The sequence below is a fragment of the Cnephaeus nilssonii genome, assembly GCF_951640355.1.
Source record: "Cnephaeus nilssonii genome assembly, chromosome: 20".
In the NCBI taxonomy this organism is placed as follows: domain Eukaryota; kingdom Metazoa; phylum Chordata; class Mammalia; order Chiroptera; family Vespertilionidae; genus Cnephaeus; species Cnephaeus nilssonii.
This window is the reverse complement of record NC_137091.1, coordinates 50,331,039-50,344,824: the sequence shown is the minus strand read 5'-3', so window position 1 is coordinate 50,344,824 and position 13,786 is coordinate 50,331,039. Positions and strand designations below refer to the sequence as shown.

Below are 13,786 nucleotides of genomic sequence, written 5' to 3'. Positions count from 1 at the left end.
CCTACTGGGGATGTGCCCACAACCAAGGTACATGCCCTTGGCCAGAATCGAACCTGGGACCTTTCAGTCTGCAGGCCGACGCTCTATCCACTGAGCCAAACCGGTTAGGGCATATTCTGCCACTTTTATCATTCATGAACATTAGCCAAGTGTGAGCATGGCTTACATGTTTTTAAAACAGGCCAAAGAGAACACAAATTTAACCTATTTCTATCAATAAAATCACCATTTTCATGGGCTCTCAACATACTCTTCAATTGGATGTGTTCTCAACCGAGTCGAAAATTAGCTGTGGGACCGGGGATTAAAAAAACCCAGAGAAAGAAGATAATTATGTGGCAGGGGAAAAGCATCAAGTTTATGTTCCCGGAAATTGTTTTCAAGTGAAAAAAAAAAAATCACCCCACTTCTTTGTTCTCTATTTGTGTGTGATTTTTGTTTTAATCCTCACCGGAGGATATTTTTTTCATTGATTTTTTAGAGAGAGTGGAAGAGAGAGGGAAAGACAGAGAGAGATGCCGATGTGAGAGAAACACATCCAAAGCTCCCTCCTGCATGAGCGCTGACCAGGGCCCTGGCTGAGGAGGAGCCTGCGACCGAGGTACGTGACCTTGACCGGAACCGAACCAGGGACCCTTCGGTCTGCAGGCCGACGCTGTATCCACTGAGCCACACCGGCTAGGGCTCTGTTTGTTTTTAAAACCGTCTGGGTTCTGCTCTCATGGAATTCATCACTGAACTCTCAGAACGTATTATGAGTTAATGATTATTCAAGTGGACATGACCTTTGGTGTCATATAGCTGTTATCCAAGAGGTGTTCCCTTGATAAGACGACCTGGCTCCGAACAAGAAAGCAAGGTGGCTGTCTCTATTGCTGAAATAAGTCAGAACACGCAGCCCAAGCCCGGAAGGCTGTGGTGTGGAATGGCTACGGATTACTTGTGGATTGAAGGAATCCCTTTCCACACAACGACCATCAGAGACCTGAGGTCTCTGCGAGACGGATTCGTGGTGAGGGATGAGGATGTCATCACGCTGTCCTACCCAAAGTCAGGTAAGGAAGCGGGGTCGGACACGGAGGAAACGGGGCCCTGGCCGGTTTGGCTGAGGGGATAGCGCGTCGGCCTGAGGACTGAAGGGTCCCGGGTTCGATCCCGGGAAAGGGCATGTACCTTGGCTGCGGGCACATCGCTGGTAGGGGGTGTGCAGGAGGCAGCTGGTCGATGTTTCGCACTCATCGATGTTTCTAACTCTCTATTCCTCTCTGTAAAAAAAATCAATAATGGGCATGTGCCTTGGTTGCAGGCACATCCCCAGTAGGGGGTGTTCAAGAGGCAGCTGATCGATGTTTCTCGTCGATGTTTCTAACTCTCTATCCCTCTCTCTTCCTCTCTGTAAAAAAATCAATAAAATATATTTAAAACAAAAAAATCAATAACATATATTTTTTTAAAAAAAGAAACTGAGGAGGTGGGGAGCTGGGTTGCCAGTTAAGGACCCTCATTGGCTCTCCGGGGTGGGAGGGTGCTCGTGACGGACTCAGCAGGAGTCTTGCTGCACACGTGGCTGAGGAACAATGGGCACAGGAAGCCAGCGTCTACGTCTGGTCGAGAAAACGGCTCGGAGGAGTCGGACCAAAATCTGGCCACACGGAGAGGCCTGGTCAGCGTGTAGGAGAGAACAGAGCGGGTGGGTGACATGCGAAATGGAGCAGATTTGAGAGACAACTCGGGGCTGGTCAGGAACCTAATGAAACATCATGGAGAGCAAGGACTTGGGAGTCGCGGGAGGTGAGAATGAACAGGTCTAAATGGAAAATGAACATGGAACCTGAAATTCATACTAAGGAATTAGGAAATTGCCCAAAGGTAATGGAATTCTAGGAAAAGCATTTAAGCAGCAGAGAGACGAGAGCACACGAGCAAAGATCACGAGGTGTTCCCGATGATGAAATGTTAAGAGCAAAGGGTAAGTAGGGAGGGGCCAGTAGGTCAGATTACATTTGACAAGAGTATGTTAGCAGGTGGCTCAATGGAAGACTATATTGAGGACTAGGATAGTGACAAGAGAAATGAGAGCCAAGCAATATTTAAGCAGTGGCTTCAAAGGGATGTATTCATTGTTAGAATTGGGCAGCATTTCTGAACCGTGGCACCATAGATACTTTGGCCGGGGGTACTATATATTCTGGGGGTATGAAGTTTTGACTAAGGAATGTAAGTATAAATAACGTAACTACTAAGAAAGTGTAACCAAAACCCGGGTTCAGCTGCCTGGCGCCGCAAAAGCCAGACTCCTGAGACAGGTGCTGGTGAACAAGGAAAGGGGTTTATTCGAGTGCCAGCACCTCAAGAAGATGGGGGACTCTCGTCCAAAGCCCATCTCCCCACCTCAGTTCAGGCAGAGAGGTTTTCATAAGGAGGGAGAGGGAAAGCAAAGCAAAGAAACCAGGAGGAGGAGGTTGGAAAGTTCTCTCCACGCAGGCCAGCACAGTCCATTCCTATAAGGACCTTGACCTTGGTCAAGTGATGGTCTGGTATGCACCGTCCTGCTCTTCATCATCCTGTTATATACGGTTACAGGTCAGCAAACCTCCCGGATCTGGGGTGAGTGAAAGTTGGCATCTGTATCTTCTGAAGTTAGTTCCTAGGATTCTTATGTTCTTCTTTTTTTTTTAAATATATTTTTATTGATTTTAGAGAGGAAGGAAGAGGGCGAGATGGACAGAAACATCAATGATGAGAGAGAATCATTGATTGGCTGCCTCCTGCATGCCCCCCCACTGAGGACCAAGCCCACAACCCAGGCATGTGCCCTTGGCCGGAATCGATCCTGGGACCCTTCAGTCCGCAGACCGATGCCATATCCATTGAGCCAAACCAGCCAGGGCCTAGGATTCTTATATAAACACTAGAGGCCCAGTGCACGAAATCCGTGCACTCCGGGGCGGGGACCAGGGGTGGGTCCCTCAGCCTGGCCTGCGCCCTCTCGCAGTCTGGGAGCCCTCGGAGGATGTCCGACTGTTGGAGCACTGCCACGGAGGCGGGAGAGGCTCCCGCCACCGCCACTGCGCTCACCAGCAGTGAGCCCGGCTTCTGGCTGAGTGGCGCTTCCCACTGTGGAAGCGCACTGACCACCAGGGGGCGGCTCCTGCATTGAGCGTCTGCCCCCTGGTGGGTCAGTACACATCATGGCGACCACTAGTTCTGCTGTTTGGTTGATCTGCATATTACTCTTTTATTATATAGGATGCTGTTTATGTACAAACTACGTATTAGTCCGAGTACAGAAACAATTCAAAAGAATGGTGGGGTGGGTCACAATTCCCCACTGTTACAGAAGGGCATTTGTGCAGTGGTTCGACAGTATATTTAGTGTGTGAGCTTCAGAGATATTTGGGCAAGACAATGCTTTCTCCTGCTGACCTGGTCAGGACCCATATGTATAAAGCAAGTATAAGAGTGCAGATGTAGCCCGGCCAGTGTGGCTCAGTGGTTGAGCATCAACCTATATGAACCAGGAGGTCCCAGTTCGATTCTCTGTCAGAGCACAGGCCCAGGTTGTCGGCTTGATCCCCAGTAGGGAGCGTGCAAGAGGCAGCCGATCAATAACTCTCTCTCATCATTGATGTTTCTCTCTCTCCCTCTCCCTTCCTCTCTGAAATCAATAAAAACATATTTAAAACAAAAAGAATGAAGGATCAATGGAATGTGACTAAAAGGAAAATAAGATGAGAAATAAACAATCAGTTGAATGTATGGACATGGGCACTGGTGCACGATCAGGGCCAGGGAAGGATGTGGGAGGTTGGCCAGCCAGGGAGAGACCACGGGAGGGCTCCAGGGCGTGGCAGGGCCGTCTCGCTCAGTCCCGATCGGCCGGACCCCAGCAGCAAGCTAACCCACTGGTCGCAGCATCTGCCCCCTGGTGGTCAGTGCATGTCATACGAGCAGTTGAGCGGCCTTAGCGTATTACACTCTGATTGGTTGAACGGCCGATCGGACACTTAGCATATTAGGTTTTTATTATATAGGATGGGTAGGTCCTTAACATTCAATAGATGCCCAGACCTCTGGTGCATAATTGCAGGAGCTCAAATAACACTGTCTTTCAGACAGCACAGTGGAGTCAAAAGTCCTTTGAAGGAGGTAACACTCTGTTCTTCCTCATCCAGGAACCAACTGGATAAAGGAGATCATCAATCTGATCCACACCAGGGGAGATCCCAGCTGGGTGCAGTCTGTGGTCAGCTGGGAGCGTTCACCGTGGATAGAGACCCCTGAAGGGCTTGAACTTATAGAGAAGCAGAAAGACCCGCGCTTCTACACCTCCCACCTGCCCGTGCAACTCTTCCCCAAGTCACTCTTCACGTCCAAGGCCAAGGTGAGCCCCTAATGTAATGTCATTTTCATACTAAGGCCCGGTGCACAAATTCATGCACTGGTGGGGCCCCTCAGCCTGGCCTGCAGGGATCAAGCCGAAACCGGCTCTCCAACATCCGCCGATGGGTCCCGGATTGTGAGAGGGCGCAAGCCAGGCCGAGGGACCCCACCAATGCACCATCGGGGCCAGGAAGGGGCCACAGGAGGGCTCCAGGGCATGTCTGGCCCGTCTCGCCCAGTCCCAATGGGCTGGACCTCAGCAGCAAGCTAGCTAACCTACCGGTTGGAGCATCTGCCCCCTGGTGGTCAGTGCATGTCATAGCGACTCGTCGGACACTTAGCATATTAGGCTTTTGTTATATAGGAAGGATATTAATTTCAGAGAGGAAAGGAGGGGGTGCCCTGACCGGAACCGAACGGTGACCTCCTGGTTCATAGGTTGATGTTCAGCCACTGAGCCACACCTCTGATTGTCCGTGTTTCCGCCATGGGTCCTGTTCCATCAGTGAAGTGGGGAAGGTGAACTGAGAGCCACCCACGTCAACGGGAGTGGGGTTCCTCCATGGGCCCCATCCTGAGCAGGGAGATGGGGACCCTTATTCTTGTTTTTGTTTGTTTTTTCCATTTAAGGTTATTTACATCATGAGAAATCCCAGAGATGTGATCATTTCCGGTTATCACTTCCACAAGACACTGAAAATCACCAGAAACCCAAACTCATTGGAAGAATACTTTGAGTGGTTCCTTCGAGGAAATGGTGAGTCGAGCTCAAAACGAGGTGGGTTCCTGCCCTTCGCCCTCAGGTCTCACTGCCTCACGGTTTATCCAACCACCTGGCAGCACGACATCCGTGTCATGAAACCTATGCCCCGGGCTCCCCGTCAACATGCTTTGCTCCCACGACGTTTTCCTAGGTGCCATCCACACTTAGAAAGGTAATTCAGCCCTGGCCGGTGTGGCTCAGTGAATAGAGCGTCGGCCGGTGGGCTGAAGGGTCCCAGGTTCGATTCCCATCAAGGGCACCTACCGCGGTTGCAGGCTCAATCCCTGGCCCTGGTGAGGGCACCTGGGGAAGGCAACCAATCGATGTGTCTCACACATCGAAGCTTCTCTCTCTGTGTGTCTCTATCCCTCCCTTCCACTCTCTCTAAAACTCAATGGAAAAATATGGCCGGGTAAGGATCAACAAAATCAAGAAAAATGAAACAAAAAAGGTAACGCACCTCATATGAAGTAGAAAACGTGTGAATTCAAAACTGCATTGAGATTCCACTTCTCACCTATCACTGGGGAAGCGTGATCTTTTTCTATCACCACTGATCACAAATTCAACAACCACCAAAAGTCGTCTTTGCTCTGGAGTTCAGAAATCCAAATTATGTTTTAGAAACTAGAGTGGAGGTGAGGGCCTGGCTCCATCCCATTCTTTCTTTTGTTTTTCATCCTCATCGGAGGATGTTTGTTTCACTGGTTTTCAGAGCGCGGAGGAGAGAGGGAGAGACAGAGAGATACCGATGTGAGAGAGACACACGGACTGGCTGTCTACTGCAGGGGCCCCGACCAGAGCCCGGGCCGGGGAGGAGCCTGCAACCTAGATACCTGCCCTTGACCGGAATCGAACCCAGGACCCTTTGGTCCTCAGGCCGAGGCTCGCTCCATGGAGCCACACCGGCCAGGACTCCATTCCATCCTTGAGAATCTGGCGGAGAATTCGCTTCCTGCCTCTTCAGCCCCTGGAGGTGCCCACGGTCCTTGGTGCAGGGCCACGTCTTCCAACCCGGCTGCCGTCACATCTGCTCTCTGATGCTCACGCTCCTGCCTCTCTCCTGTAAGGACCCTTGTGATGACATGGTTCCCACCTGGATCATCCAACACAATCTCTCCACCTGAGGATCCTAACCACACACACCCTCCAAGTCCCTTCCCAAAGGAGAGAACACATTCGGGGAGAATTGGGGCATTAGTCCATTCATACCCTGCCGGCAGGGGAGGGCAGTTAGGGGGCGATCAGACCGGCAGGGTAGGGCAGTTAGGGGCAATGAGGCAGGCAGTCAGAGTGGTTAGGGGTGATCAGGCAGGCGGGCAGGCAGGCGAGTTGTTAGGAGCCAGCAGTCCCAGATTGCGAGAGGGATGTCCTAAACCGGCAGTCAGACATCCCCTGAGGGTCCCCTGATTGCTAGAGGGTGCAGGCCGGGCTGAGGGAGCGCCCCCCCATGCACGAATTTCATGCACTGGGCCTCTAGTAAAAAAAAATAAGAGTAAGCCGAAACCGGTTTGGCTCAGTGGATAGAGCATCGGTCTGTGGACTGAAAGGTCCCAGGTTCGATTCCGGTCAAGGGCATGTACCTTGGTTGCAGGCACATCCCCAGTAGTGGGTGTGCAGGAGGCAGCTGGTCGATGTTTCTAGCTCTCTGTCCCTCTCTCTTCCTCTCTGTGAAAACATCAATAAAATATATTTTTTAAAAAAAGAGTAAAAAGGGAAAGCAAAGAAACGCTGAAGGGCAACGTTGGTCAATAAAAATAGGGTAGAGAAAAAGAAAATTCCTAAGGGGTGGGTAACAGGAGCAGAACCGCCCAGGAAATGAAACACAGAATCATCAAGGAGTCACCTTCCCTCCTCGCTTCTCTCGCAGTGCCATTCGGCTCATGGTTTGACCACGTTGGTGGCTGGCTTCAGATGAGAGGAAAAGAGAATTTCCTTTTTATATCATACGAGGAGCTGCATCAGGTAACTCTTGTCCCCCAAAATTCACTCTCCCCAACTCCATTCATAGCTGTCTGCCTTCCCTCCATTCTTCAGTGTTTCCATTCGACACTTTCGATCAGAGCTGATCCCAGAAATGTGACCAACGAGGGTCACTGCCTTTTTTTTTTTTTTTTTTTTTTTATTAACCTCCAGTTGGCACGTGTTCTTTCTCTGGTTTTCTAATTTATGTATTTTTACAACATTTAATGCATGCACTGAGGGCGTGCTTAACAACATCTACACTGTACAGGGGGTCGTCAACGATTCTACGGCAAAAACCTGGGAACCGCCGGCTGCTGTGGCTCAGTGGTTGAGCATCGACCTATGAACCAGGAGGTCATGGTTCAATTCCAGGTTGGGGCACATGCCTGGGGTTGTGGGATCGTGCAGGAGGCAGCCGATCAATGATTCTCTCTCATCATTGATGTTTCTCTCTATCCCTTTGCCTTCCGCTCTGAAGTCAATAATATATATATATATATATATATATATATATATATATATATATATATATTTAAATATATTTAAATCTGGGAACCAAGGGGCAATGTAGTTGAGGATAAAGTGTCAGGTGAGGCTTGATTGGGTCACAACGGTTGCAGGAAGTAGTTACATGTTCCCAGATCGACTGACAGGAAGGGATTCCTGTACAAATTCATGACATCAATATTCATCGGAAGTGTTGGTCTGTATGAGAAGCAAGGGGCTCACCGGGGTTTCACGCTGTATTTCTCTCTAAGGAGCATCCTATCTAATAAAAGGGTAATGTGCAAATTAAAGGTCACTCTGTCACAAAGATGGCAGCGCACATAGCCACAAGATGGTGGTGCCCAGGCCTCTCAGCCCCGCCGGAGTCCCCCAGTCCCCGGGGGGGCGGTCACTGAGAGGGGGCAGCTTGAGCAGCCTGGCAGAATGCTTGCTTCATTGCTGTGGCGACGAGGCAAGCGTTCCGCGCCCGGCCGCAGATGGGCCTCTGGGCCGCGGAGAGCCTCTGGGCCGCGGAGAGCCTCTGGGCCGCGGGCATTGAGCGGCCAGGCCCCACAGAGAGCTACTGGCCCACGGATTCGTGTGCAGGGCTACTAGTCTGCTTACTCACTCACTCACTCACTCACTCACTCTCACTTCCTAGATGAACTCGAGGAGCTCACGCTCCTCCTGATTTTCTGCGTTTTCTCTCGCCTTCACTCTCTCCCTGTTGTACTGTAGTTTCACGTTTTCTCTGTTGCGGTTCTCGTTCTAGGACATACGAGCCAGCGTAGAGAAGGTCAGCCAGTTCTTGGGCACCAAGCTAAGCCCAGAACAACTGGACTCCGTCCTCAAGAACGTGACCTTCCAGGCCATGAAAGACAATGACATGAGCAATTTCTCTCTAGTCCCCGATATCCATATAGATCACAGCAAAGCCTGTTTTATGAGAAAAGGTAAGAGGGAGTCTCTAACTTTAAGACATGAATGAAACAGACAGTGAACGCTTCCCAGCTTCTGCTGATGCCCTAAGACAGTGGTCGGCAAACTGCGGCTCACGAGCCACATGCGGCTCTTTGGCCCCTTGAGTGTGGCTCTTCCACAAAATACCACGGCCTGGGCAAGTCTATTTTTGAAGAAGTGGCGTTAGAAGTTTTAAGTTTAAAAAATTTGGCTCTCAAAAGAAATTTCAATCGTTGTCCTGTTGATATTTGGCTCTGTTGACTAATGAGTTTGCCGACCACTGGCCTAAGACATGGGATGAGGAAAATATTTCAATGTAACTCAGCAACAAGAAGGCTTGCTGACGAGCCGCACATTTCTTGTGTATTATCTGGTCCTGCCCATTTCCTCATCATGTAGATGACACTCCTATCTACACATATAAAAGCCTAAGTGACCATCCGACTGTTCAGCCATCCGACCGGTAGCTATGATGTGCACTGACCACCAGGGGGCAGGTGCTCTGACCAGTAGCTGTGACGCGCACTGACCACCAGGGGGCAGACGCTCAACACAGGAGCTGCCGAGCTGCGGTGACTTGGCAGCTGTGGTTCTCGGGTGACGCACCTGGAACCAGAGAGGAGGGAGCCCGATTCCGGGGTGCATCACCCCGAGAACCCCCCTCTCGCCCTCCGGGACCCCTCGGGGATATCGGAGAGCCGGTTTCGGCCCGATCCCCGCAGGCCAGGCCGCGGGACCCTACCGGTGCACGAATCTGTGCACCGGGCCTCTAGTTTTCTACAAAGAGTTTCCACTCAGTGCTAGCATGATCCCTACACATGTAGCGTGACAATCTCCTCACATATATGGACAATGGGGGTATACACCGTGCCAGGCACAGGCGGAGCGTTAGAGGAAAGAGGACCGATTCAGGAGTCACAATCTACAGCAAGAACACCAGCCGGGCCGGCATGGCTCAGTGGTGGAGCGTCGACCTAGGAACCAGGAGGTCACGGTTCGATTCCCGGTCAGGGCACATGCCCAGGTAGTGGGCTCGATCTCCAGGGGGTGGGGAGGGAGGGGGCATGCAGGAGAGACTTTATTTGTAAATCCGATCCGGACTCATGTTTTGTGTTTGACAGGAATCGCTGGGGACTGGAAAAATCAGCTCACGGTGGCCCAGAGCGAAGCCTTCGATAAAGTTTACCAAGAGAAGATGGCCGGGCTCCCCCCAGGCCTCTTCCCGTGGGAGTAACGGCCTCACGCGTCTGCATCGGGTGCACAGGCTGAATTTCCTGAGGGTCTTGTGAGCCGACCTGCTCATAGAATCCATCACACACTTAACGAACACCAACCCCTTCCCGTACTAACCTTAAGCCGTGTCAGCTTCAAGAAGTTACACAATCAGCCCTGGCCGGTCTGGCTCGGTGGATCAAGCGTCGGCCTGCGGACTGAAGAGTCCGGGTTCGATTCCGGTCAGGGGCACGGACCTCGGCTGCAGGCTTAACCCCCGGACAACCAGTGCACGTGCCTCTCTCACATCAGTGTTTCCCTCTGTCTCTCGCCCTCCCTTCCGCTCTCCGGCTGGCCGTACTGGGGCAGCGCCGTAGGCCACCCGCCTGCCACTGTTCAATCCAGGCGTCTGCTGGGACCAAACGAATAACCCAGAACCCAGGAGCAAACACTGGGTCCCAGTGAGCAATACAAGTTCTGCTCGGGGACCGCCGATGAACGCCAACGGAAGAAAGGAGGCGCAGCTGTCTCGAGGCAATGTCTCACTGTGAACAGGAAGGCCTTCCGGGAGCCATCCGCACCGTTTCCCACCTACCCGGGGAATAAACAGGTCCCTCCACATGCAGGAAAGCGTGTTGGTGTATTGTGTTGGGGTTTACACTGATCAATAAAGATTTGAAACTTGGAGGGGGGGGGGGGGAGAAAAATCAATGGAAAAATATTCTCTCCCGGACAGTGTGGCTCAGTGGTTGAGCGTCGACCTGTGAGCCAGGTGGTCACGGTTCCATTCCCGATCAGGGCGCATGCCCCGGGTTGCGGGTTCGATCCCCAGTAGGGGACGTGCAGGGGGGGCAGCCAATCCATGATTCTCTCTCTCATCACTGATGCTTCTATCTCTCTCTCCCTCTCGCTTCCTCTTTGAAATCATTAAAAAATGTAAAAGTCAATAAAACATTCTCAGGTGAAAATTAAGAAAAAAATTAAATAGATAAATGGGGCGGTGGGGAGTGCTGCTTCTGGAAGCAAAGGCTCATGGGACGCCTCTAACCCGCCTCCACCCCTCCGTGTCCTCAGCCCCGTAAAGAATGAGAGAAACGCCCTAGCCCCGTGGTCGGCAAACCGCGGCTCGCGAGCCACAGGCGGCTCTTTGGCCCCTGGAGTGTGGCTCTTCCACAAAATACCACGGCCTGGGCGAGTCTATTTTGAAGAAGTGGCGTTAGAAGAAGTTTAAGTTTAAAAAATTTGGCTCTGTTGACTAATGAGTTTGCCGACCATGGCCCTAGCCGGTTAGCTCAGAGGATCGAGCGTCGGCCTGTGGACTGAAAGGTCTTGGGTTCGATTCCAGTCAAGGGCACATGCCCGGGTTGTGGGCTCGATCCCCAGTGTGTAGCGTGTGTGAGGCAGCCAATCCATGACTCTCTCGCATCACTGATGTTTCTATTTCTCGCTCCCTTTCCCTTCCTCTCTGAAATGAATCCTATCTAATAAAAGAGTAATGTGCAGATTGACCATCACTCCAACACACAAGATGGCCGCCCCCATGTGGTCAAAGACCCTGCCCCCATGTGGACACAAGATGGCCACAACAAGATGGCCAGCAGGGGAGGGCAGTTGGGAGAGACCAGGCCTGCAGGGAAGGGCAGTTAGTAGCAAACAGGCTGCAATTAGACATCAATCAGGCTGGCAGGGGAGTGGTTAGGGGGTGATCAGGCTGGCAGGCAGAAGCGGTTAGGGGCAATCAGGAAGGAAGGCAGGTGAGCAGTTGGGAGCAAGCAGTCCTGGATTGTGAGAGGGGTCCCAGATTGGAAAGGGTGCAGGCTGGGCTGAGGGACATCCCCCCCATGCATGAATTTTGTGCACCGGGCCTCTAGTAAAAATATATTAACCTTTTGCACTTGGATGTCGAGTGTGACTCCACACGGTTAGCATTAGAATAAAGGAATCGAGAAAAAAGCAAGCGAGTGCAAAGGGTTAAAACAAAACAAAACAAAGAGAATGAGAGAAACAACGTCCCAGCCCAGAGAGGGTCTGGGACGGGGGGCTAAGCCCAGTGTGTGCCCAGCCCTGGCATCCTGGCACCCGCGTCTGTGTGAATCACTGTCCCAGCACATGGCGTCTTTCCAGCTGTGCTGTGTGCCCGTGCCCGGGGCTGTGCTGGTAAATGTGTAACGTGAGGCTGGGAGGGGAGGGAAGCCCTGGCCGATGGCGCTTGCCCAACACCCACGGGGTAGACACTCCCACCGTGAAGGAGGCCGGTCTACCAAGCACACGGAGAGTGTGGACTTTGGAAGAGGTGTGTGTGTGTGCATGCCATCACAGCATTATGACCCGCAGCGTTTCCTCCACGCACACCCGGCACGGACAAGCCAGTAACCTCGGGAGCATGGCTGGTAGTAAACACTAAAATGGGACATCCCTGGCCGGTGTGGCTCGGCGGGCGGGGGCATCGTCCGGTGCACCACAGGGTCGAGGGCTCCGTTCCCGGTCAGGGCGCAAACCTGGTCGGGGCGTGTACGGGAGGCAGTCGATCAATGTTTCTCTCTCACACTGATGTTTCTCTCTCTGTCTCCGTCTGTCACAACCCCATCACTCTCTGGGGCTCACACCCCGGCCTCCCTCCCTGGCACCTGTCCCGCCTGCACCTGAGCCGAGTCTGAGAACCACCCGCCTAGTAACAACACAACTTCAGTGCTTGGAGGAGCCATTGCAGGAGGTTGGCACCAAACTTGTGCTGTTCGACCACTAGAGGGCGTGCTCCCAGCCGCTCCGTGCCTGTGTATGCAAATTAACCCACCATCTTTGTTAACCCATCATCTCCTGATTGGCTGGTGGGTGTCTCGACAGGACGGTCAATTTGCATCTTTCTCTTTTTATTAGTGTAGATTTTATTTTATTGATTTGAGAGAGGAAGGGAGAAGGATAGAGAGTCAGAAACATTGATGAGAGAGAAACATCGATCAGCTGCCTCCTGCACACCCCCCACTGGCGATGTACCTGCAACCAAGGTACATGCCCTTGACCGGAATCGAACCTGGGACCCTTCAGTCCGCAGGCGACGCTCTGTCCACTGAGCCAAACCGGTTAGGGCTCATCCCTTTAGTTATAAGGCAGTGATGGCGAACCTATGACACGTGTGTCAGCATTGACACGCGTAGCCATTTCTGATGACACGCGGCCGCTGAGGTGGCCGCATGCCGAGGATGAAACATTTGCTGCTCTTGAGGATGAAACATTTGCGAAATAATGTTTTTTCCTCAAAGTGACACACTACCCGAGTTATGCTCAGTATTTTGGCGAAGTTTGACACACCAAGCTCAAAAGGTTGCCCATCACTGGTATAAGGGCACCAATCCCATCATGGTGGGGGTGGGGCTCCCCCCATGACCTCATTCAAACCCAATCACCTCCTAAAGACCCCACTTCCAAATGCCATCACATTGGGGATTGGGGCTTCGGCAAATGAACTTGGGGGGACACAAACCTTCATAGAACCCAAAGCCAGCAGCTCCCGGCAGCAGGACAGAGGCAAGACGGTGGAGTGTCCCCCAGCTGTTCGCTTCCCGGAAGGGGTGACCCCACGGTTAGTTTGGGGGGCGGGGTGAGTGACTGAATGAAACCTAGGAAGGGGACAAAGACCCCTCTTTAGGATCTAGGACTGAAAGACGTTAACCAACGCTACAGCCTCACGGATCAGCCCAAGACGCTTGAAGAGGCTGAAAAACGTGAGCTGTTCCCCATGCACCTACTCCCTCCCCGTGGAGAACCCGGAAAGAGAACTGAAAACACCCACAAACCCATCACCACTTCCCGCCAGATCAGGCAGATCCACTCACCGAACCCGGGACCGGGAGGGGGGGAGGGGGGGGCGTTCTTATCCACACCCCCAAACATAAATACATCGGAGCGGCCGCTGGGCACGGGCCCTGCCTGTCCTAATGCTCCTTAAACCTCCTAACGGCGGTCCGCGTCAGGGTCTATCACATCCTCATTCCAGATGGGGAAACTGAGGCACGGCGC

At 52.3% G+C, this 13,786-nt stretch overlaps 1 protein-coding gene across 2 annotated transcripts; it reads left to right on the top strand.

Moving 5' to 3' along the window:
- Positions 1–200: 200 nt before the first annotated feature.
- Positions 201–9,934, top strand: LOC307092792 (sulfotransferase 2A1-like). 2 transcript variants are annotated; one of them, XM_079760290.1, is made up of 6 exons: positions 201–1,055; positions 4,176–4,384; positions 5,014–5,161; positions 7,017–7,111; positions 8,370–8,550; positions 9,679–9,934. In XM_079760290.1, exons 1-6 carry the CDS (start codon positions 926–928, stop codon positions 9,789–9,791), a joined length of 876 nt encoding a protein of 291 aa, XP_079616416.1. In that variant the 5' UTR covers positions 201–925; the 3' UTR covers positions 9,792–9,934. The 2 variants fall into 2 exon arrangements, with proteins under 2 accessions (XP_079616416.1, XP_079616417.1); XM_079760291.1 differs by having other exon boundaries at positions 205–1,055; positions 5,014–5,140.
- Positions 9,935–13,786: the final 3,852 nt, after the last annotated feature.

What these genes read in the sequence shown, in the direction of transcription:
- LOC307092792 (XM_079760290.1), top strand. Translation starts at nt 926, where the DNA reads ATGGCTACGGATTACTTGTGGATTGAAGGAATCCCTTTCCACACAACG. An exon ending in CATACGAGGAGCTGCATCAG is followed by an intron (nt 7,112 to 8,369) that starts GTAACTCTTGTC and finishes TTCTCGTTCTAG; the next exon opens with GACATACGAGCCAGCGTAGA. An exon ending in AGCCTGTTTTATGAGAAAAG is followed by an intron (nt 8,551 to 9,678) that starts GTAAGAGGGAGT and finishes TGTGTTTGACAG; the next exon opens with GAATCGCTGGGGACTGGAAA.